This window comes from Carettochelys insculpta, chromosome 18, assembly GCF_033958435.1.
Source record: "Carettochelys insculpta isolate YL-2023 chromosome 18, ASM3395843v1, whole genome shotgun sequence".
In the NCBI taxonomy this organism is placed as follows: domain Eukaryota; kingdom Metazoa; phylum Chordata; order Testudines; family Carettochelyidae; genus Carettochelys; species Carettochelys insculpta.
This window is the reverse complement of record NC_134154.1, coordinates 26,479,489-26,501,238: the sequence shown is the minus strand read 5'-3', so window position 1 is coordinate 26,501,238 and position 21,750 is coordinate 26,479,489. Positions and strand designations below refer to the sequence as shown.

Genomic DNA, 21,750 nt, shown 5'->3' with positions numbered 1-21,750 from the left:
GAGTTCTTGAACAGGCAGACTTCAGACAAACTTTCATATATAGTAAATATAAAACTTATACAATTAATTCACAGTACTGTGGCTCTTCTGGGTACCAATGATCAGTACTTTGGCTCCTGAGCCACTTATGTCAGAATATCACTAACCTATAGCATAATACTGGGCAACCTAGGCTACTGAGTGGATGGCACGTTTAAAACCAATAAGGAAAAAAACTACACAGATGAAAATGTCTGGCAGGCCACACACAGAACCCCAATGATTCGCAGGTTGCCCCCCATTGCTATGGCATCTTGTGCACTCTGCAATACATTTCTCAAGGAAGCAGTTTCTGATGGTTCACATTAATGGCATAACAAAAGGGTCAGTTAAGAGCTCTGGTCAGTATTTTCAGAAGTGGAGGTTAGTGTTAGGCTCTTAATCCAATAGGTATTGTGCTGCTTGCTACCTGGGTGACCTCTATCTCGCTGTCTCACTTCAGGCTCCCACAACTGGAGATGATGCTAGGAGAGGTAGACCTAGCTTATGAGGACAGAAAATGAGGGATCACATGGAACTGAGGCTTATGGTCACGTAAATTATGTGGCACCATGGGGCCTCAGCTCTAAGTAAGTTAAGATGGGACATTAAGAAATTTCATAGGCAATGCTTTTAGCTGGAACCACTCACCGCTTCCAGAAATCTGTCCTATAAGGAAAGTTGTTTTTAAACGGACATGTTTAACCTTCAGAAAGGAAGGCTGAAGGGAGATCTGATAACTGTTTTCAAGAGGGTGGTGACCAACAGCTGTCCATATCCAGTGAAATTAGGACAACACTTAATGAGCCTGACACCTAGCAGGATAAATTTAAGTCAGAACACTTTAACCGACACATGCAGCTCTATGAAGATAAGTACACTCTGGAATATGCTTTCAAGGAAGGTCGCAGACTCCTAATCACAGGAGTTTTTAAAAAAACAAGCTTGCTGAACACGTGGTGAATGATCTAGTCCAGATTTTCTTGGTCCTACCCTCTGTGCAAGGAGAAGGACCAGGTGACACACTAGGGGCTGGAGAAAACAAAAACCAGCCAAGTAGCGCTTTAAAGACGAGCAAAATAATTTATTCGGGGATGAGCTTTCGTGGGACCGACCCACTCCCTCAGACCTGCATCTGGAGACCCGAAGAAGTGGGTCGGCCCCACGAAAGCTCATTATCTAATAAATGGTTAGTCTTGAAAGGGCGACCACAGTGATGGTTCTCCACAGCCGCTTTTATCAGCACACGCTCTAGAGCGGTGGTGACACCACCGGCGCAGGGGCCGTTACCCCCGCACACCCCCCTACCCCCCGGCGCAGGGGCCGTTACCTTGGGGCCCGCTACCTTCTCCTCACAGGCCATTGAACGTCGCGGGGCAGGACGCGATCCACCAATAACAGCGCGTCACCGGGTCACGTGGCTGCTCCCGGCCGCGCGGGGCCGCCTTCATAGCCGGGCGCTTTGCGCCTGTGGGGGCTCCAGGAGGAGGAGGCTGACTGAGGGGCGGGGGAGGGGAAATGGAGCGCCTCGCCGAGTCACGTGATCGTCGCTGTCATGTGATCGGTCGGGCCTGGCGAAGGATGGCGGCGCACCTGAGCTCGGGCCGGGTGAACCTGACGGCGCTGCGCGAGGCCGGGCGCAGGGAGCTGCGCGAGTTCCTGGACAAGTGCGCGGGCTCCAAGGTGAGTGGGGCGGGTGTGTGAGCCGCTGCCCCTCCCCCGTGCTCGGCTCACGGACCCCCTGCCAGCCCCCCCCCCCCGTGCTCGGCTGCGAGAGTTCCCGCTCTTCATCCTCACCCCAGTCCGCTGCTCTGCCGACGCGGCCTTCCTGCTCTGAGGTCCCCCTGGTAAAGGGCACTAACCGTCCATCACCTTTCCAGGCCCTGCTGTCTCCGCATCCTTCTCAGGCAGTTCGGACTTACCCTTAATGCACTTTGCCTTGCGCTGGACCTTAGCTACCTCCATCCGAACATCCCCGAGAGCAGTGGTGTCCGATAGGAGTTCAGAGGTTTCCTCACTTGTGCTTGTTCTCTTTCTGTATTTGCCACATTGTTATTAAATAAATATTTTTTAAATACATGTGCTTCCCAGAGCCAGGCTTCCCCAGCTCCCCTCTGCTCAGTAAAGACATGCCCTCTATCCCCTTCCCCCCCCCCCACACACACAAGTGTTCTAATTCAGTGCCAGCAACTCACCAGAGCTGCCAGGGCAGCTGTCGTCACATGCTTCTCCCACCAAGCGATGGGTGCATGGGCAGATGGCGCTTCCCACATGGTGGCTCTCAGGAGGAGCCGCATTTGAAGGCTTCAGGAGCCCCGGGTTGACCACTCCTCATATTCACCCCAACTCGGTGTCCTATTCGTGAGTGGTGAGAGGCAAATGTATTGAACGCTGCAGCCCTACAGGTAAAAAACATCCCAGCTAAAGCAAGGATGTTTCCGTCTGTCATTCTGTGTCAAATTCACAGGGGATTTAATGCTTTCAGGCAGAGGAGTTAGCTGCTTCTTTGATGTGCATTATGAGGGACCCTCGCCATGGCAGCATCACTGCACAGGCCCACTGAAGGATGACAATAAAGTATCAGCTCAGAATGCCTTGCAGACTCTTGGCTAAAAACAGAGACCATTCTGTAAGGCTGACCCCAGTGCTGTGCTGTCCTGTGGTTGGCACATGCCAAGCAAATCAGTTCCTGTCCTACAGGCTTCAGTAGCATATTAGCTCTTCCTTGTGACAACTCACATTTCTCAGTGGCTTTTATTCTCCTTAGGCAATAGTGTGGGATGAGTCCCTTACTGGACCCTTTGGATTAATTGCACAATATTCCCTTTTAAAGGTAAGCCCTACAGAACATTCCTGCTGTGTTTATTAAGATTCAGACTTTAAAAAGCAATTCTGCCCTCAGTCTCATAATGGCCTCTGGAGACTGTCAGAACAACTTATTGTCTCAGCTTCTGTTCTAGTTTTTGCTTTTCAAACCTTAATTTGTGCCCTCCAATTTGTCACTAGGTTTGTTGGGCTTAAATTTTTGCTGCATAGCATCAAAATAAAAATGTGCTTCAAGAACAGATTCTTTTGTAATACCACTTACTGCTCTTCTGCAAATTCCCACAGACCAGATTTGTAGAACCCCATTATTAATGCTAGTATAATGCAATGAACTAATAATTTATGTAATCAACATATGGAAATAGAAGGTAAAATGCATATCACCATAAAAAAAGAGCAGATTGGGTAACTTCAGCTGATGTGGCCCTTTCTGAGACCAATTTTTATCTTAACAGGCAGATCCTGATTGAATTAGGGTTACCATATTTGACCTTTCAAAAAAGATGACACCCTTGAGTCAGAGTGTGTCTGTATGAGTATCTACCAACCCACATTATATTATTGTGTTTGTAGAATATATATCACATTAATACAATGGGAGTCGGTAGATATAGAATATGTATCACATTATCTGTATCAGTAACAGGTAAACATAATGTGAGTTGGTACATACTGATACAGATACAGACCCTCTCAGCGGTGTACTCTTTTTTTTTTATATATTGTAACCCTAAATGAATATAATTTTTTTTTTCTCCTCACAGGAACATGAGGTGGAGAAGATGTTCACTCTTAAGGCGGGCCGTCTGCCCGCAGCAGATGTAAAGAATATTATTTTCTTTGTCAGGCCCAGGCTAGAGTTAATGGACATAATTGCTGAAAATGTGCTCAGGTACGCTTGGCACGAAACAGCTCTTTTGCAAAACTGAGTGACTGGGCAACAAAATGGCAGATGAAATTCAGTGTTGATAAATACAAATTAATGCACATGGGAAAACATCCTAACCGTATGTATAAAATGAAGGGGTCTAATCAGCTGTTACCAAGAAAGTGATCTTAAAGTCATTGTGGTTAATTCTCTGAAAATATCTACTCACTGTGCAGGATCCGTTAAAGGAACAGAAGGAATAGAAGAATTAAAGAATAGATAGTAAAACTGAAAATATATTACCTCCATATAGATTTGTGGTATAACCTCATGTTGAGAACTGTGTGTAGATGTAGTCACCTCCAAAGATGTATTGCAACTGGAAAAGGTTCAGAAAATGGCAACAACTGTATTAGGGGTATTGAATAGCTGCCATATAAGGAGAGATTGAAAAGTCCCTGTCTTTGTAGCTTAGAAAAGAAACAATTAAGTTGGGATGTGACAGAGCTCTATAAATCCTGCTAAACCTGGGGTTGTAAGTTCAATCCTTGAGGAGGCCATTTAGGGATTGGGGCAAATAGATATCTGGGATGGTGCTTGGTCCTGCCGAGAGAGCAGGGGACTGAACTAGATGACCTCCCGAGGTCCCTTCCAGTTCTAGGAGATGTGTATCTCCAATTACATGTTGTAAATCTTGACTGGTGTGGAAACAGTAGAGTTATTTACTCCTCATAATGTAAGAACTGGATGCCACCAAGTTAAATTAATAAGCAGCAGGTTTAAAACAAACAAAAGGAAGTATTTCTTCACACAGTGTAGAGGTAACCTGTGGAACTCTTTGCCAGAGGACGTGGAAGGCCAAGATTATAAGAGGATTCAAAAAAGAGTGAGATACATTCATGGAGGATAGGTCTATCAGTGGCTGTTAACCAGGATGGGCAGGAATGGTATCCGTACCCTTTGTTTGCCAGAAGTTGGGAGTGGGCCATGGGGATGGATCACTTGATTACCTGTTCTGTTCATTTGCTCTGGGGCACCTGGCATTGGTCTCTGTTAGAAGACAGGACACCAGGCTAGATAGACCTCTGGCCTAACCCAGAATGTCCATTTGTATGGTCTTATTCTTATGTCCTCAGAGCTGAGGTGGTGCAGTGGGGTTAATGTTCTCTCCCCTGCCTCCCCGCAACTGTCCCAGGTTCTTGTAACAGGTGTAAGTTATAAGTGAAATAAGTTGGATAGATTTTTAGCCCACTCACTAATAATAGATCTTTCACTTCATTGTGAAAGTGCTTTGCAACTTGGCAGGATTGGGATCAGAATCAAGGCCTATATTATAAAGTCACCAAAAAGCAGACCTTTCGGGGATTGTAGGCCGGAAATTAGGTGCATAGCAACAAGATGGTGAGGGAAAAGTTTGCTTAAGGACACCAGGGAAAACCTCAACTCAGTTTCTTTTTAAAATTGTCCAGAACCCGTTCATGTTCATGCAAAGCTGACAGTCTTGTTTGAAAGACTCCCCCACAATCAATTGCAAAAGGCAAAGGCTCAGTCAGCCTTGCTTGTGGTTCGAACCTGTGGTTCTGGGTAACAATATATTGCTGAGCAGCTCAGACTACAGACCTACTGCTTAACCACTGAGCCACCCCTTTCACTGTAAGGGTCTCGATTTGTACAAAACATTCTGAAATAAAAAGCTGTGAGCAAGGTTGGACTTGGACATATCAGGCAGGAATCCTCTGTCTAAGCTGCACATCTTCTGTATTTCAAATCTGGGTGATCAAGGTCAGTATGTACTGTGTCTCTATACTCATGACAACTTAAGCTGACTCTCTTCCAGTGAAGACAGAGTTCGCTCTCCGCAAAGGGACTTCCACATCTTGTTTGTGCCCCGTCGCAGCTTGTTGTGTGAACAGCGATTGAAGGATCAGGGAGTTCTGGGTTCCTTCATTCATAGAGAGCAGTACAATTTGGACCTCATTCCATTTGATGGAGACTTGCTATCCATGGAGTCTGAGACTGCATTTAAAGTAAGTGCTCCCTTGAGGAAGAAACATACTTTGCATATTTGTGTTGGGTTTGTCGGTCAAAGGTCTCAAAGCACTTTTCAGACTGATTTAGTGAGAGGGCAGTAAAAGGAGTTGCAGTGCAACTGTGGTCAGAGTCTAGTAGAGCAGTGGACTGGGGTCAGAACTCTGAGGTCTGTTTCTGTCTGCTGCAATACACCTGAGGACTGAGCACCAGGCTGTGGGTCAACTTCTCCATCTGCTTATTGGTGGCAGTACTTGTGTGAAAAGCATTTGTGAGGCTAATCTTTTCAGAGAATGTGAAGTTTCTTGTGTCAGATGTGCAAAAGAAGAGTAAAGTGTAATTGTTAAGGTGTCGCATCGTAGCAGCAGCACCAAGACTTAACACTTGCTTTAAGATGGGCAACAGTGCTACATATATATATTCTGCCTTGCCAGCACATCACATGTTGTGTCAATTAAATCTGTGTGAGGCTTTCTTTAGCCATTTCCACTTGTTAGTGCTAGATTCAATATGCTATATGAGCAGTGCAGAGGATATCAGGACATGATAAAACTTGCTAGCTTGATGACACATTTTCTAATTGTCCAAGTCACAGGAAAGAGGCTTGTTGTTTCATCTCTGTTACTCTGCTGCATTAAATTGGGAGCAGCATGTTGGCTAGAGAATTCTAAAATAACTGGTTTTATCTCTAATGAGCAGTCCTGCTGCACTTAATGACTAACAAATCTATAAGGTCATGAGCTTTGGTGGGTATGACCCACTTGCACAGATGACTGGAGCAGACACTTAGAAACCAAGTTTTATATAGCAAGGAGGGAGCGGGGAACAAAGGAACTGGGAGGGAAAGGGGGCAATTAGCTGTCTCTAGTAGGATCAGGAGACAAACAGCTCTTACCCACAAAAGCTCGTTACCTAATACATAAAATTGTTAGCCTTCAAGGTGGTACAAGACTGCTTATTTTTTCTTCATTTAAATGAAGCTACTGACTAACTTAGCTACTCCTCTGAGACTAGGGCTATGTCTGTACTTAGCAGGAATGTCCACAGTTGCAACACAATTTTAGGTATGGCAACTGCATACGGAAACTCAGTTTTTGCAGCCGTCCACATAATGGGTCCCTGTCTTCACTGCAGAATGTCGACAGGTGTGCTTCTCCTGCCAACATCCTTAATCCTTGTGGCTCGCAAGGAGTTCCAGGTTTGACGTTAATTGCAGAACACACAGTGCTCTGGAAGATCGAACCTAAGTATTCAGTCTTCTCTGGCTAGTGTAGACCTACCCTAAGGCAAATTAAGTAGGATGTGTCTCATTCCAGAGAACATCAAAGATGGGGAAATTGCCCCACTAATGCATAAGATAGTTGAGATCTCCATTAAGGCTTAATTTAAATGTGTCAAGTTTGTAAATGCATTCCAATTCAGATGTCTCCCTCAGTAATCTGGTGGTAAAATTGTGAGTGGTTTTGAGCTGTCTTTGTTGTGTTGAAAGAATGGATGATGGTGTTTTGCATTGCCTGCCAGTCACACTTTCCCAGTTTTATTATTTGAGCTTCTTCCTTAACCAAGGGTGTTGAACATGCGTGTTCTTATTAGAAAAGCTGCAGGCACAAGAATGCCTACTTTTAAATCCATTACTGAATGTCAAGGGAGGTTAAAGTGTTCCTCTACAAGTTTGTGTATTCCAGTTCCTGATGACAGGTTTATGTCCATTAATTCTTTGCCGCAGGGACTGGCTGTTTTGTCCGATATATATGACAGGGCATTGCTGGCACATGATGGCACATACTGCTTTAGTGAATATGCAGGTGTATGAGCCCTTCATGATGTGACTTATGTGGGTAGGCCCTGTGGTGGTGTCACTTGTATAGTGGACAGAGTTGGCAATGAGAATTGTTAGGTTCCTGGGTTAGTGTTTCTGTGGTATGGTGTGTGACTGCTGGGGAGTATTTTCTTGAGGTTGGGCCTCTGCCTGTAGGAGAGGACTGACCTGTCACGCAAGGGCTGTGAGAGTGAGGAATCATATTCCAGTACTAGCTGTAGATTGTCAGTTAGGTGCTGGAGGGGTTTAAGCTGGGGGCTATAGGTAATGACAAGTGGTGTTTGTGTTATTTTCCTTTGGGCCTATCATGAAGTAGGTGACTTCTGGGTACTCGTCTGGCTCTCTATCTGTCCCTTTATTTCCCCAGGTGAATAACTAAGTTTTAAGAATGCTTGGTAAAGATCTTGTAGAATAAATATCTCCACTGGTGGGAATGAAGAAGATAATGGTTGTATTTTAGGACTTCGCTGTAGACTATGGATTGTGTGGTATGTCTTGGATGGAAGCTGGAGGAATGTAGATAAGAACAGCACTGAGGTCACCAGCTGGTATCCTAGAACTCACTGTGCAGCCAGTTGCAAGTACTGACTTTGGATCCCTGGGCCAGATTTGAGCCTGTGACCTGGGTGTGAATGGCTTTGTGTTCTTTTAACAATCCCTCAAGCCTTCCCATTCAGCCCCATTCCCCTTTTAAAATAACTGTGCTAATTAGTTTCCATTTCTGTAACCTTTCTTTCCCTGTCATTTAGGAGTGTTACTTGGAGAATGACCAGACAAGCCTGTACCAAGCCGCCAAGGGGCTGATGACCTTACAGGCACTGTATGGAACAATCCCACAGATCTTCGGGAAGGGTGATTGTGCACGGGTAAAACCAACTTAAGCCATCTCTATTTCTGAGAGGATAAGTCCATTTGGTTTTGTTGTGTGGTTTTTTTTTCAGCTGCCACTAAGGTGTGTTGGGTTTCTTGATGTCACAAGCTGCAATTTGGTTGAAATAATTCACAATCTGTCACTGTGAGCTTTTGTCTCATTATGAGTCCCCTCTAAGTCACTCCCCTAAAGTATATTCCCTGCTGTTGTTTTTACCTGCCCAGGTATCTTTCTGGCATCCCCAGTGACAGTCAACTGGTTGCTGGGAGGCTGACACCAGGTGGTGTTTATGTATGCCTGTACTTCACTGCAGTTTGGCTAGTTTGCTTAGTTTTTTTATAAACCCTGTAAGCTATGGTGTTGGCATCCCAGAAATTCTTGGGTGAGGTTTTGTGGCCTGCAGTGTGCGGGAGGTCAGACTACATGATCAGGAACGGTCCCTTCTGGTCTTAGTCCATGAATCTATGAGATTAGAGTTGTTAAAAACCTGATGACTCTGACAAAGGCAAGATTGTTTCATGATGTACTTCTCTAGTACTTTGTGTTTGTGTTAAATTAAGCCATCGGACTTGTATGCCTCTCCATGGGAGATGATTTCACGGTCAATAAGTGAAATATTTGACCCAACTTCATCCCTTTTCTCCTAGTAACACTCTCTATCACTCTAAATAATTCTTCCCCGACCCCCTTGGAGTTACCTACTGATAGCTGAAGGGTTTAGGTACCTTCATCTTTATTCACTACTTGGAGTCAAGCAGTTTTTATGCTGTGGCCTTTTGCTGTCCCTTTAATTCAGTCCCTCTTACCAGATCATTTTTGTTCTTGATCTCCAAATTCCCTGCAGTCCCAAAGTACCCCTTTGGGTAAGGAGGCATTGGAAGCTGAATGCAGCGTTCCGGTTCTGTCACGGTTCTGTTAGACTAAATTAGCAAACTTTGTCATAGAATAGTTTTGATTTGTTTGTTATTGGCCCTTCCCAAGTTGTAAGAGTCACCCCACTTGCCTCTCTTCCCATTAACTTCCTATACATGCACTTCTTTCCCTGGTTTTGTATATGCATGTGTCCAATAAAGCTAGTTGTCAAAACCCACCCTTTGTGGTCTGAGCCATAATGAATTAAGTGTTTTATCTCTAGCATGTGGCTAACATGATGATCAGGATGAAGCGAGAATTTCCTGGAGGGCAGAACTCCATATTTCCTGTCTTTGATACCCTCTTGTTGCTCGACCGCAATGTAGACCTGTTGTCTCCTCTAGCTACTCAGCTTACCTATGAAGGCCTTATTGATGAAATATATGGAATTCAAAATAGTAAGTACAGCAAAACTCTGTTTTTAATGGAGTAGAATAAAATTCCTGAGTTCTAGACTAAATTGCGGTATGCCAAGTGGAATTCTGCTCCCTTCAGTGTGGGATGAAGCCACGAATAACAGCTGAACCTACAAAGGTTACTTGATGTAACTAGAAACCCAGGTTTTAATCCCATCAAGGTCACTTCAATGCTTCATCCTTTCCAGGAAGATAATTAAGCACAGTTCTCTTAGCTTTGGTCAAGTGCTTGGTGCGTCGGCTGTACACGGACGTTAATGATCCCAGGACATTTTTCACAAGATTTTAGCTAAAATGTCTAATCAACGTGCTGTTCATTTCAGTGCTCCACTGAAGCTGCTCTCTGCTGCACACAGTTTTCAAAGCAGTTTCCAATGCTTTATGCTCCATAAGGTAACGGTGGGGCCAGAAACACGTGCAGCTGGTAACTGCCACCTGATAAAGGTGAGCAGAAGGCATCTCTCTAGTGCTCTACAGATCTGTGCATAGGCCTTTTTTTAAAAAAATAGGAAAAATTGTTTTACATCTGGTAACATTTCTTCCAAGTTGTTTGATAGGTGAGGCTAGAGTTGTTTCTTGCTTGGGGAAAGCTTTTGGTGGTGGTTCAGTTTAAGTATTGAGATTGGAGTTCTAATTTATCATTTCTTTTCTTGTTGTGTTGATAGCTTATGTGAAACTCCCTCCTGAAAAGTTTGCTCCTAAGAAGCAGGGTGAAGGCGGAAAGGATCTCCCCACGGAACCAAAGAAGCTCCAGCTGAATTCTGCCGAGGAGCTGTATGCTGAAATTCGAGACAAGAACTTCAATGCTGTGGGGTCAGTGCTGAGCAAGAAAGCCAAAATCATATCCGCCGCCTTTGAGGTAAAGGACCCGTATGCTGCTGTACTACCCAGTGTTTATGTGACCTGAGCACTCTGCTCCTGTGTGCAGAGTTGGATTTGACTGCACTGCAGATGAGTATGAAACAAGCCTAAGATCCATGAATACCACTTCCAATGCCTAACTTTACTATTACGTTAACCTAATTTTTGACATTTAATTTTCTAATAGTTTGCAGTTAACTGATCACATGGAGTCCAAGCTGTCTCATAGCTAGTAGTGGTTCAGATTCCGGGTTTTACCTTGATCATTTCCACTTTAAAACTCTTTAGGGCCTTAAAGTATCATAAGCATCTTAAAGTAATCTTAAACTTCTTTATTAACTTCTAATACCACTCAGCATATTACAGGTGGAACCTCTTTAATCTGGCAGCCTTGGGTCCTGATCGGTGCCAGACAAGAGAATTTGCTGAACCACGAGAGGTCAGTAGTGTTGAGCAGCATTACCACATGTCCGCTGCTGACTAGGCCCTTAGTTGTAGAGGTAGATTACAGCTCCTAAGAGCTGACAGGGATCTTAGGAGTAGGGATAAAATACAGCTAAATAATGGCATAGAACACAGAGCCAGGACTGGTGTCAGGAAACAAACTTCATGGGAAACTTGGCTGCACCCAGCTAACTAAAATCATGCCGGATTATGGATATTGCCGGATGAGAGAGTTGTCTGTTAGAGAGGTTCAACCTGTAGGTGCTTCCTAGCATAACAGATATATAGACTTGTACAGGCTCAAGGGAACTTACGCTCTAAATCGGACTTGCAAATCATAAACCATGCTTATCTACCTCTCTGTTACTGTGCTTCTTTAAGATACTTCTATTATATCTGAATACCTCAAACTCTCATAGCACCTCTGTGAAGTAGAAAAATGCTGTTATCCCAGTTGTACAGATGGGGAACTGAGCAACAGAGATACAAAGGGTAAAATCTGGCCCCACTGAAGTCAGTGACAATTTTTATTTCAGTAGCAACAGGATTTCACTGGAAGGGACTTGCCAGAGGTGTCTGTGACATTCCCCAGGCTGTAATTGGAACCAGTTCATTGCTGTGTCCTCTTAGCTCTCCAGCCTGGGATCCCTTTTTCCATTGCTTTGCTGATAAAATGTAGTCTGCAGGGTCTGCTCATTCATTGACCCCAGCATTCAGAGCCACTCCCAGATGAGTATGAGTGCCATCCCTGAATTACATACAGGCAACACTGGCATCTTGTTCCCCAGAAACGCGCTTCTTGTGCTCCTCAGTAGCCTATGGGACAGTTGAAGTTCATAGGTGGCTTGTCAGTCCAACGATGGGTAACGATTGCACATTAAGCTTGTTGGCCTAATTCCGCAGTGTCCAATACGCTCCCCATTCACCACAGAGTAGTGTGGCAAATGCAGCTCAGGAGATCCGCACTTGGGCGGCGCCCTTCTGGCTGCTCTACACATGCACCCCACCATGGGGTGGGACAAGAGCGGGGCAACAGCGGGGGAGATGGCTCCTCCAGACCCAGTGCAGCTCTGGTCCTGGGGGTCTCGTACTGGTGTTGGGGGGGCTTCTTGGCAGGGGGGGCACCTGGTTGGGGGTTTGGCAGGGGGCCTGTGGCGATGGGGTAAATTTCAATGGGACACCATTGGCCTAATTAGAGAGCACTTGTTTTATCTAAACCTGTGTGTTTTGGCTCAAGTTTAGTAACTGCAGAAAGATGGACTTTCTGTGACTATAAATGCCGAGGCGTAGAAATTCAGAACTGGTTACAGAAGAAATAAGAGGATAAACACTTAAGCTAATAGCTAAATGTGAGCAAGGCTAAAAAGGTTTAAAAAGCAAAGACTTACAAGTGAAAGGTTTGTCTCACCATGAACGTCAATGGTCGTGTCTACACTAGCCCAAATCAGCAGATCAGAGTAAGGGGATTTCCAAGTTCCCAGGGTCCTTTCGAAAAAGGACCCCTGTTTTGACGAGCCATGCGGCAGTGAAAAGCGGCAATTTCAAAGAGCCGTGGCTGGTGGCGTGCTCATGAGGTGCTGAATATGCATTTCAGTGCCTCATTAGGAATCTTCAAAATGGCCATTTGTGTGGCCATTTTGAAGATTTGGGCTAGTGTAGACCTAGCCAGTAGGTGTCACAGGCTGAATCCCTTTCCAGTCAGGGATGACAATTCCTCCCATCTTTTTCAATTTTTTTGAGAATGGTTGTCAGGAGCAAGGAAGTGGCTAGGGATATTCTTCTCCCCTTCTTATACTCACAAATCTTTGTGCTGTAAAAAATCCTTGGTGGGTCCTGGGGCTGTCAGCTCCAGTGCATATGAGTTCCAGGCTGTCCTTAAGATGATCTATATATTTCTTGTGTATGGTCCCCATCCCTGGCCTGAGCTAGCAATGGGTCCTTAGCACTGTGTGGCTTGGTAGCATATTTTTGTGTCTGAAACATTGGCTTGTGGGTGTTATACAAAACTAGAATATGTTTCAGTAACAATCATGGCAAAATCTCCTCCTAATTCTACATGTGATGTTTGTTATGCACATTTCAACAGAAGACTGCTATTCAGCAGATTGAGTTTTCAGATGATACCTCACAAAGCATACTTTGTACAAAAAAGATCATAACCTTATAAAAGTGGTAAACATGGGGTACAGGGTGTCAGTCGCACAGGAAGTTGGAGACACAGCAGGGAACTGAATCTGAGTGATTGGATTATCCTTCCTCCTTTAAGAAAACTGAAGCAATAGCATTTGGCGGAGGGGGGCACAAGACAATTGGTGACATTTAAAGATTTCTCAAACTGTAGGCTCCTTGGGGTCAGAATATTTTTGTGCTAGTTTTTGTACATGCAACAAGGGGATCCTGATGCAGCTTCTGCCACAGTATAAATACATAATCATAAGTGGTAATGGCTGTTAAAAGGCAACTAGTGTCTGTCACCTATTACAGGTCTGAAGTTTTGTAACAGTGAGACTCCAGTCAGCCTGTCGGGTGTTGCACATTAGTTGCAGACTCAAACACTCTTCTTCTCCTCCCCCTGCTTTAAAAACACACACACACAGAGAGAGAGAGAGAGAGAGAGAGAGAGAGAGAAACAAAAGTCAAAGTGCTTAGCTGTAACCTGCTGTCCTGACAGCACGTTCTCAGTTTTGTGTTCTTTCAAAGGGCTTTTAATCACTTATGCCATTCTTAAAGCCAGTGAGATGTACCATATACCAATCTGAATCATGCATTCAGGTTTGACTCGCAATAGTAGACATTTCCTGGGGTATTAGTGTAGTAAGCTCCCAAAGTTTAAGACATTTTACACTGGAAGGGAGGACAGAGACGTGAGAGAGTGGCAGATGTAATAGGTGATAATGAAACAGCAGTACTTTGGCAGCAAATGGCTTGTAAATTGCAGGCTCCATTATTTCTCTCCTGCCTGTACTTGCCCCTTTATATCGTGTACATTTTAGTCAAGATAATTTTTTTCAGAAAGCTTACTTTAATTCATTGATGTGACAAGATGCGGACGTTTGGATTGCTCTAAGAATGCATGTGTGTCTGTGCTTCATCAGACCTGGTTTTCTAGATCAGTCATTGTCAACAAGGGGTGCACAGAGGCCTTTTGTGGGTATACCGGGTCATCTAGATATTTGCCAAGCCTTTACAACAGGCTACATAAAAAAAAAATTAACAAAAAAAAGTATAAACTAAAAATTCATACAGTTTGTTCACATTACTCTATATCCACTGAAATACGAGGGGGATAAATACTTACATTCCAGTTGATTTATTTTATAATTATATCAAAATGAGAAAGTTAAGCAATTTTTCAATACCATCCTGAGACACTCTTATTTTTATGTCTGATTTTTGTAAACAAGTCATGTTAAGTGATATGAAAATTAGGGGTATGTAAGACAAATCAGACTCCTGAAAAGGAGTACAGTATCTAGGGAAGGTTCGGAGCTACCTTGGGAAAGACTTTAAAGATTGGGACATGTTAATTTTTTTCCCCAAAAATAGATAGACAAATGTTCAGATATCAAGAGAAGGGGAAATGCTGTCTCCATTCCCCTGGTCCTACACTTGATTAGTCTTTGATATGTAGGTAAATTTTATATATATAAAAATATACACACCTCCTTAACTGCCAGTCCATGCATCTGACAAAGTGATTTTTACCAAGGAAAGCTTAGGTCCAAATAAACATGTTGAATCTTTAAGATGCCATAGGACTTGTTGTTGTTTTTGCAGATGCAGACTAGCACAGCTGCCCCTTATCATCCTGGGGCTTTAATGCCTTAGCTGCAGGGCATCTACAGTGTCTATGTTCTTGAAATAGTGGATCAGAGTGACTGCATCTCAACTCCAGTGATTCAGGATCTTAGCATTAAGAATCTCATCACACTCAGATGTATATGGGTGGAGAATAAGTAGTCCATTCCTCTTTTCTACCAAAGGAAATAAAACTTCATTTCTGTGGGCCTCAGTCTCCCCATTTGTGAAATAGGTATATTAATCCTTTTCAACCTCAGGTGGCATTTGAGACTGACTTCACAAATGTTCAGTTGAGTGTTCTTGGATGGAAGGCACAATAGGAGTACAGGAGGCTGTACTATTTTAATATAAGTTTATAGAGAAACTGTCATGCAAATGAGAGAACCCTGATCCCAAGTTTGGTTTTCTTGTGGCACAATTACACAATAGCTTTATACACTGACAAAGCAACAGTGGTGTTGTAGGAAGGTGTCTTTTGAAAATTCTCTTGTCTGTCTGAAAGGTCAGGTCTGCTCAGCATTGCAAAATGACAGCATGGTATAATGAAGCTTGCTCCTTCAGTTTCTTAAAGCAGTGAACAGAGTACACAACTAAACAAATGCACTTTTTGATTAAATGATTTAGCAGATGTTGACTATTGTAATTGCTGGGTTTTTAGGAAAGGCACCATGCTAAAACAGTTGGGGAGATCAAGCAGTTTGTTTCACAACTGCCACACATGCAGGCAGCAAGAAGTTCTCTAGCAAATCATACCTCAATTGCAGAGCTAATCAAAGACATTACTAGTAAGTATCCTTTTCAATATTCCCCCTACAGTTGATTTTGTGGTACATAGAATCATAGAATTCCAGGGCTGGAAGGGATCCCAGGAGGTCATCTAGTCCAGGGCCCTTCCCCGTAGCAGGACCAACCCCAACTAAATCATCCCAGCCATGATTATTGCAAGACAGCACTGAAAAAACCTCTAGAGAGGGAGATTCCACCACCTTTCTCAGTAAGAGTTTCACCACCTTCCTGGTGAAATAGTTTTTGCTAATATCCAACAGCCACCTCTCCCTCTGTAACTTCAGACGATTGCTCCTTGTTTTGCCATCCCTCACCACTGAGAACAGTCTCTCTCCATCCTCTTTAGAATCCCCTTTTGGGAAGTTGAAGGCTGCTATCAAATTGCCCCTCAGTCTTCTCTTCAAGCGCATATCTCTCAGCTTGTCCTCATAGGTCATGTGCTCCAGCCCCCTAATCGTTTTTGTTGCCCTTTGCTGAACCCTCTCCAATGTGTCCACATCATTTCTGTACTGGGGTTCCCAGAACTGGAGGCAGTACTCCACTCATGCCCTCACCAGTGCTGAGTAGAGGGGAATAATAACTTCTCTCGATCTTCTGGAAATACTTCTAATGCACCACTATATGCTGTTAGTCTTCTTAGCTACAAGGGCACACTGCTGACTCATCCCCAGGTCCTTTTCTGCTGCACTGCTACTTACCCAGTCAAGCCCCAGCCTGTAACAGTTCTTGGGATTCTTCTGTCACAAGTGCAGGACTCTGCACTTCTCCTTGTTGAACCTCATCAAATTTCTTTTGGCCCAATTTGTCTAGGTCACTCTGGATCCTGTCCCGACCCTCCAATGCATCTACCTGACCCCACCCGCAGCTTAGTGTCATCTGCAAATTTGCTGAGGGTTCAATCCATCCCCTCATCCAGGTCAACAATAAAGATGAACAGTATTGGCCCTAGAACTGATCCTTGCAGCATTCCACTTGAAACCGACTGCCAAGCAGACATTGAGCCATTCACCACTACCTGCTGGGCCCATCCATCAAGCCAGTTTTCTATCCATTTTACAGTCCATGTATCCAATCCATACTTAACTTATGGGCAAGAATGTTGTGGGAGATGGTATCAAAAACTTTGCTAAAGTCAAGGTACATCTTGCAACCAAAGATATAATTTTGCTGGTTTCTTAATTCTGACTCCAGGAGCAAATTATTGGCCTTATTTATATTTGAGCAGTTCTGCTGAAGCCACTTAACACTGATCACCTGACCTTTTTTATTTTACATATTGACGTACTAATTTAGTGATTTTTTTTTTTAAAGCATCAGAAGATTTCTTTGATAATCTAACAGTGGAGCAAGAGTTCATGTCTGGAATAGACACCGATAAGGTGGGTGGAGAATAGTCGTGTTAGTATGTGATTAATCTTGTTATACCTAGTCTCCTAAAACCTCTCTCTCAAAAAGGTGTTGGGGAGAGGGAGTTGGTAATGATGATGGCCGACTGGTTTGATGCTGGTCTTTAACTTTTTGTGTGTTCCTTGTGCATTTTGGAGACACACGTTCCCAGCAGTGCATATCACTTAAGATGCCCGATTTAAGTAAGCTTTTTTTTTTTTTAAACAAGCGTGCCGTGGTCTAGCACACTGAAAGAAACAAGGCTGAAAAAGGGGACGGCCTGCCATGATGGACAGGAAGGGCAGGATCCAGTTGAGGCCAAGCCAAGATTCCTGCATTGCCCTTCCTGCTGTCTGGAAGCTCCCACCTGCCCACAGTTGTACTTTGAATAGGACCATATTTACCTTTTATCTACTGGTATGTTAGTTCTCTTTTCCATGCAGGACTGGGAAGGAATTTTTCCCCTGGATTGGCAAAGGGCAGGGTGGGTTTTTCCATCTTCCACACAGCTGATGGGAGGGAGTAAAATAGAGATTTAAGTTATGTTACAACTTGTATGTAAAGCTTGTAGTGGGTGTCCAGTGCAGGTACTCACTATGGAAGTGATACGCTTCTCAAAGGACTACAGGGGAAAACATCCCATATGGGAGCTGACTAATGAGGGCCTCCGCTGCCCACGTCAGCCAGGAACCTATCCCCTCCTCCCTGCACTGTAGAGTTTGTTGCTGACAATCCCAAACATTAAAATGAATAAAGTTGTGGCCTAATTAAACTGTGTCTGTACCATTGCTGTGTAGGTGGGCAATAGTGGCTCTGCTGCATTTTCTGTCTGACATGGGAGACTGTCACCATTACAGTGATGTAGTTTTGCTGCATGTGTTGCTGCACCAGCAACTATTGACTGAGCTTCAGTGCTTTGAATGGGCTGGTGCTGTTATGAGGTTGAAGGGGAATCAAGGATGAGCGTTTGCAAAACACTTAGTGTATGAAGCTGCTTATGTAACTATTGTGATTCCTGTTTTATCCTTCCTGAAGTGATGGGGTAAAAGCAACTTCTGAAAACATAATTTCTGCCTTCTAATGAAAAAGCAAAAGCAGAGCTTTTCTTTTCAGCTCTGTTAAAATCCTAAACTAGGGTTTGGTTGACAGCTTGGATCTGTTTCTTTATAGGTCAACAATTACACTGAAGATTGCATTGCTCAAAAACATCCACTGATAAAGATATTAAGGCTTGTTTGCCTACAGTCAGTGTGTAACAGTGGACTCAAGCAGAAGGTGCTGGACCATTATAAAAGAGAGATTCTCCAGGTCAGGCTATAATTGTTTAACTAATGTGGATATTCCTTGCAAATTAAAACTTTAGTCTTAAAGATTTTACAAATGAATTATCCTATGGACTTTAATAGGTCTTGATTCTGTGAATAATCCTATTTGCTTTAATCACACTCCTGGTTTTTTTAAAAAAATAACTGAAATATATCTAATATGTAAAACTTGATTTTTTTTGTTTTGACTCTTTTTACATACTGCAAAAATATTTGTAAACGTTCACATTAACTCTGTGCCCTTATTACCTGAGTCACCTTAATGAACTAAAAGTTGTACCGCTAAAGTTAGTTAAATTTAAAATTGTTTAAATATTTTTCAATTTAAAATGTCCATCTGCTTCCGAGCCTCTGACTTTCCTGTAATTTCAAATTTCAGCAAATTGGTTTGTTAGTGTTGAAATAAACTGTGTACTTTTGATGTATAAATGACAGTATACATTAAAAGCAAAATCCACATGTTACAGACAGATATATTGGCATTAGAAAAGGTTCAGAAAAGAGCGACTAAGATGATTAGGGGTTTGGAACGGGTCCCATATGGGGAGAGGCTAGAGAGATTGGGACTTTTCAGTCTGGAAAAGAGGCAATTGAGGGGCGATATGACAGAGGTATATAAAATCATGAATGGTGTGGAGAAAGTGAATATAGAAAAATTTACCTTTTCCCATAATACAAGAACTAGGGGCCACCAAATGAAATTGATGGGTAGTAGGTTCAAAACTAATAAAAGGAAATTTTTCTTCACACAGCGCACAGTCAACCTGTGGAACTCCTTGCCGGAGGAGGCTGTGAAGGCCAGGACTCTATTAGGGTTTAAAAAAAGAGCTCAATAAATTTTTGCAGGTTAGGTCCATAAATGGCTATTAGCCAGGGGTAAAGTATGGTGCCCTAGCCTTCAGTACAAGGGCAGGAGATAAATCACTTGATGATTGTCTTCTGTTCTCCTTCTGTGGGGCACCTGGCATTGGCCACTGTCAGCAGATGCGATACTGAGCTGCATGGACCTTTGGTCTGACCCAGTATGGCCATTCTTATGTTCTTATGTACAGACTTATGGCTATGAACATATATTGACCTTAAACAATCTGGAAAAGGCTGGACTTTTAAAACTTCAGACAAGCAGTAGAAACAACTACCCAACAATCAGGAAAACCCTGCGCCTGTGGATGGATGACGTTAATGAACAGGTAAACTGAATCCTTCATCCTCCAACTGACCTGTCTATTGATAGGACACATTGGGAAATAGAGGGTAGGTTGTACTTTGCATGATTTTAATAGGCTGAAATGTCACTTTTCAGTAGAGAACTTCACTGCTGCTCATTTCCCACTCCTACAGAATCCGAATGATATTTCCTATGTATACAGTGGCTATGCTCCATTAAGTGTGCGTCTGGCACAGCTGCTTGCTCGGCCAGGGTGGCGTAGCATTGAAGAAGTTTTAAAGATGCTTCCAGGACCCCACTTTGAAGAGAGGCAGCAGTTACCAACTGGTCTTCAAAAAAAGCGTAAGTTTTTATAGAATAACTTAATTAGTCTGGGACAGTCCTACTCTTACACCTACTTAGCCTGATGTGGTGACTGACAGCATCCATTTGTACAGTTCATTTATTAGTAATTCGAGATACTATCTTCCTGACTTCAGTACAGTGAGCTTTATTTGATCATTGCCTTACAGTAGATATTATTTCTAGCTCTTATACAACATTACCTTCATTATTGATATTGTCCACTTTTTGCACTAAGGAAACTGAGCCACAGAGTGACTTATTCAGGGTCACTGGCAGATGCAAGGAGTCCCTTTTGTCTAAAGCAGGCATCTCCAACCTGCGGCCCTGGACAGCTAGTAATGCAGCCCCACAAGATCGTAAACTTTTAACAGTATGTGATTTATATACATTAACTAATTATATATTTTATATGGGGCCCAAGACAATTCCTTTTCACTCAGTGCAGCCCAGGCAAGCCAAAAGGTTGGACACCCATGGTCTAAAGTATGTGCTTGAGTTTAGCCCTACTGTGACTTCAAAATAAAACTGTCCTTTCACCCTCAGTCCAGTTGTTAACTCTCTCCCTAAATCTTCAGGTCAACAGGGAGAAAACAGAGTAACTTTGGTGTTCTTTCTGGGAGGTGTGACGTACGCTGAAATTGCTGCACTGAGGTTTCTTTCTCAGATGGAAGATGGAGGCACAGAATATGTCATTGCTACCACTAAACTAATCAATGGTACAAGCTGGATCAAATCTTTGATGGAGAAACTGGAGCCACCTCCTTTTTAGAAGCTATGGAAAGATCTGGTTGAATTCATCAGCCTTCATATTGGTGTTGGGCTCCTAGAACTGCTGGCAGAGGGAGAACAGGAGATCACTCTTGTAGCTCCTGGCTACACGTTCTACTCTTATTATTCCTGGTACACATGGAACTTCCTATTAACTGTGACTCAGTGAAAGGAATATGAGGAAATAATTTATCAGTAGTAGACCTTTGTCTGAAATGTGAAGTTATAGAACTTTAAAGGGAGCCAGCATTGTGCTATCTTGTGTGTTCCTTTGTGTCGTTTTAGTATCTTAAATTGCTGAAGCCTTCTTACTCTTCTCCTGCAACGAAGGTTGATTGCCCATAAGATATCTGCCCAGAAATCTTCCTTGATGACTTTTAGTTCTCCCTTTCTTAATTTTAGTATTCCTACTCACTGTTTGCTCTGCTCCCTGCAAGGACTTGTACCTAGCTTCAGTATAAAGGCAGGAGCAGTAGGTACAGGAGCCAGAAAGGGTGGTGGTAAACACACTGAGACACTTAGCCAGACTGCCACTTACCCTGCTGTGGCTAACTGAAAACATACCAGATCATAGATACTGCTAGATAAGAGTGCTGGCCTATAAAAGTCCTGTATATATTCTGCACAAAGCTTGACTGACATCCTGGACAGGGGAAAAGACAGTCTTCCCACAATGGAACCCAGAGGGCAGGGGGTGTGCTCAAGGAAGTGCCCTCACTGGGAGATAGAAGTATAAGGTCCCTTTCCCACCCATTCAATACACTGACATCATCTTGTCCAGTATGTTTGTTCCTGAGCTCTAATTTCAGGTACAAAAATGATACATGCACACACTGGCTAGTTTTTCAGCAAATCATACACCACACATTACATCTTGCATAAAATAAGTTTAATCAATCATATCAAAACATCATCATGACAAATGAGATTCATGGTGTGACAGGGCATCCAACTGATGCACAAGCCCTAGTGCAATCAGTACCTGTTTCTTACCTTCCTGGTCAATAACGGCAGCCTAGAAATAAACATAGTTCAATTATTCTCCATTGTATGAAGATGGGGGGGGGGGGGGGGAGGAGACAGACCTCACCCCTTCCTTTTATGACTG

At 43.4% G+C, this 21,750-nt stretch overlaps 1 protein-coding gene and 1 long non-coding RNA gene across 3 annotated transcripts; one reads left to right on the top strand and one right to left on the bottom strand.

The window, feature by feature from the left end:
* The first annotated feature begins 1,558 nt into the window (after positions 1–1,558).
* Positions 1,559–21,681, top strand: VPS33A (VPS33A core subunit of CORVET and HOPS complexes). 2 transcript variants are annotated; one of them, XM_075012299.1, is made up of 13 exons: positions 1,559–1,701; positions 2,786–2,851; positions 3,609–3,736; positions 5,550–5,739; positions 8,309–8,425; positions 9,566–9,740; positions 10,424–10,617; positions 15,523–15,649; positions 16,962–17,029; positions 18,207–18,344; positions 19,414–19,551; positions 19,703–19,871; positions 20,450–21,681. In XM_075012299.1, exons 1-13 carry the CDS (start codon positions 1,600–1,602, stop codon positions 20,641–20,643), a joined length of 1,806 nt encoding a protein of 601 aa, XP_074868400.1. In that variant the 5' UTR covers positions 1,559–1,599; the 3' UTR covers positions 20,644–21,681. The 2 variants fall into 2 exon arrangements, 1 of the variants encoding a protein (XP_074868400.1); XR_012647971.1 differs by having other exon boundaries at positions 1,582–1,701; positions 19,732–19,871; positions 20,450–20,588.
* Positions 10,632–19,083, bottom strand: LOC142022457 (uncharacterized). Its single transcript, XR_012647974.1, has 3 exons — positions 19,023–19,083; positions 17,441–17,545; positions 10,632–13,638 (listed from the first exon to the last, which is right to left on the bottom strand). It is a non-coding gene; the product is annotated as an uncharacterized LOC142022457 (long non-coding RNA).
* Positions 21,682–21,750: the final 69 nt, after the last annotated feature.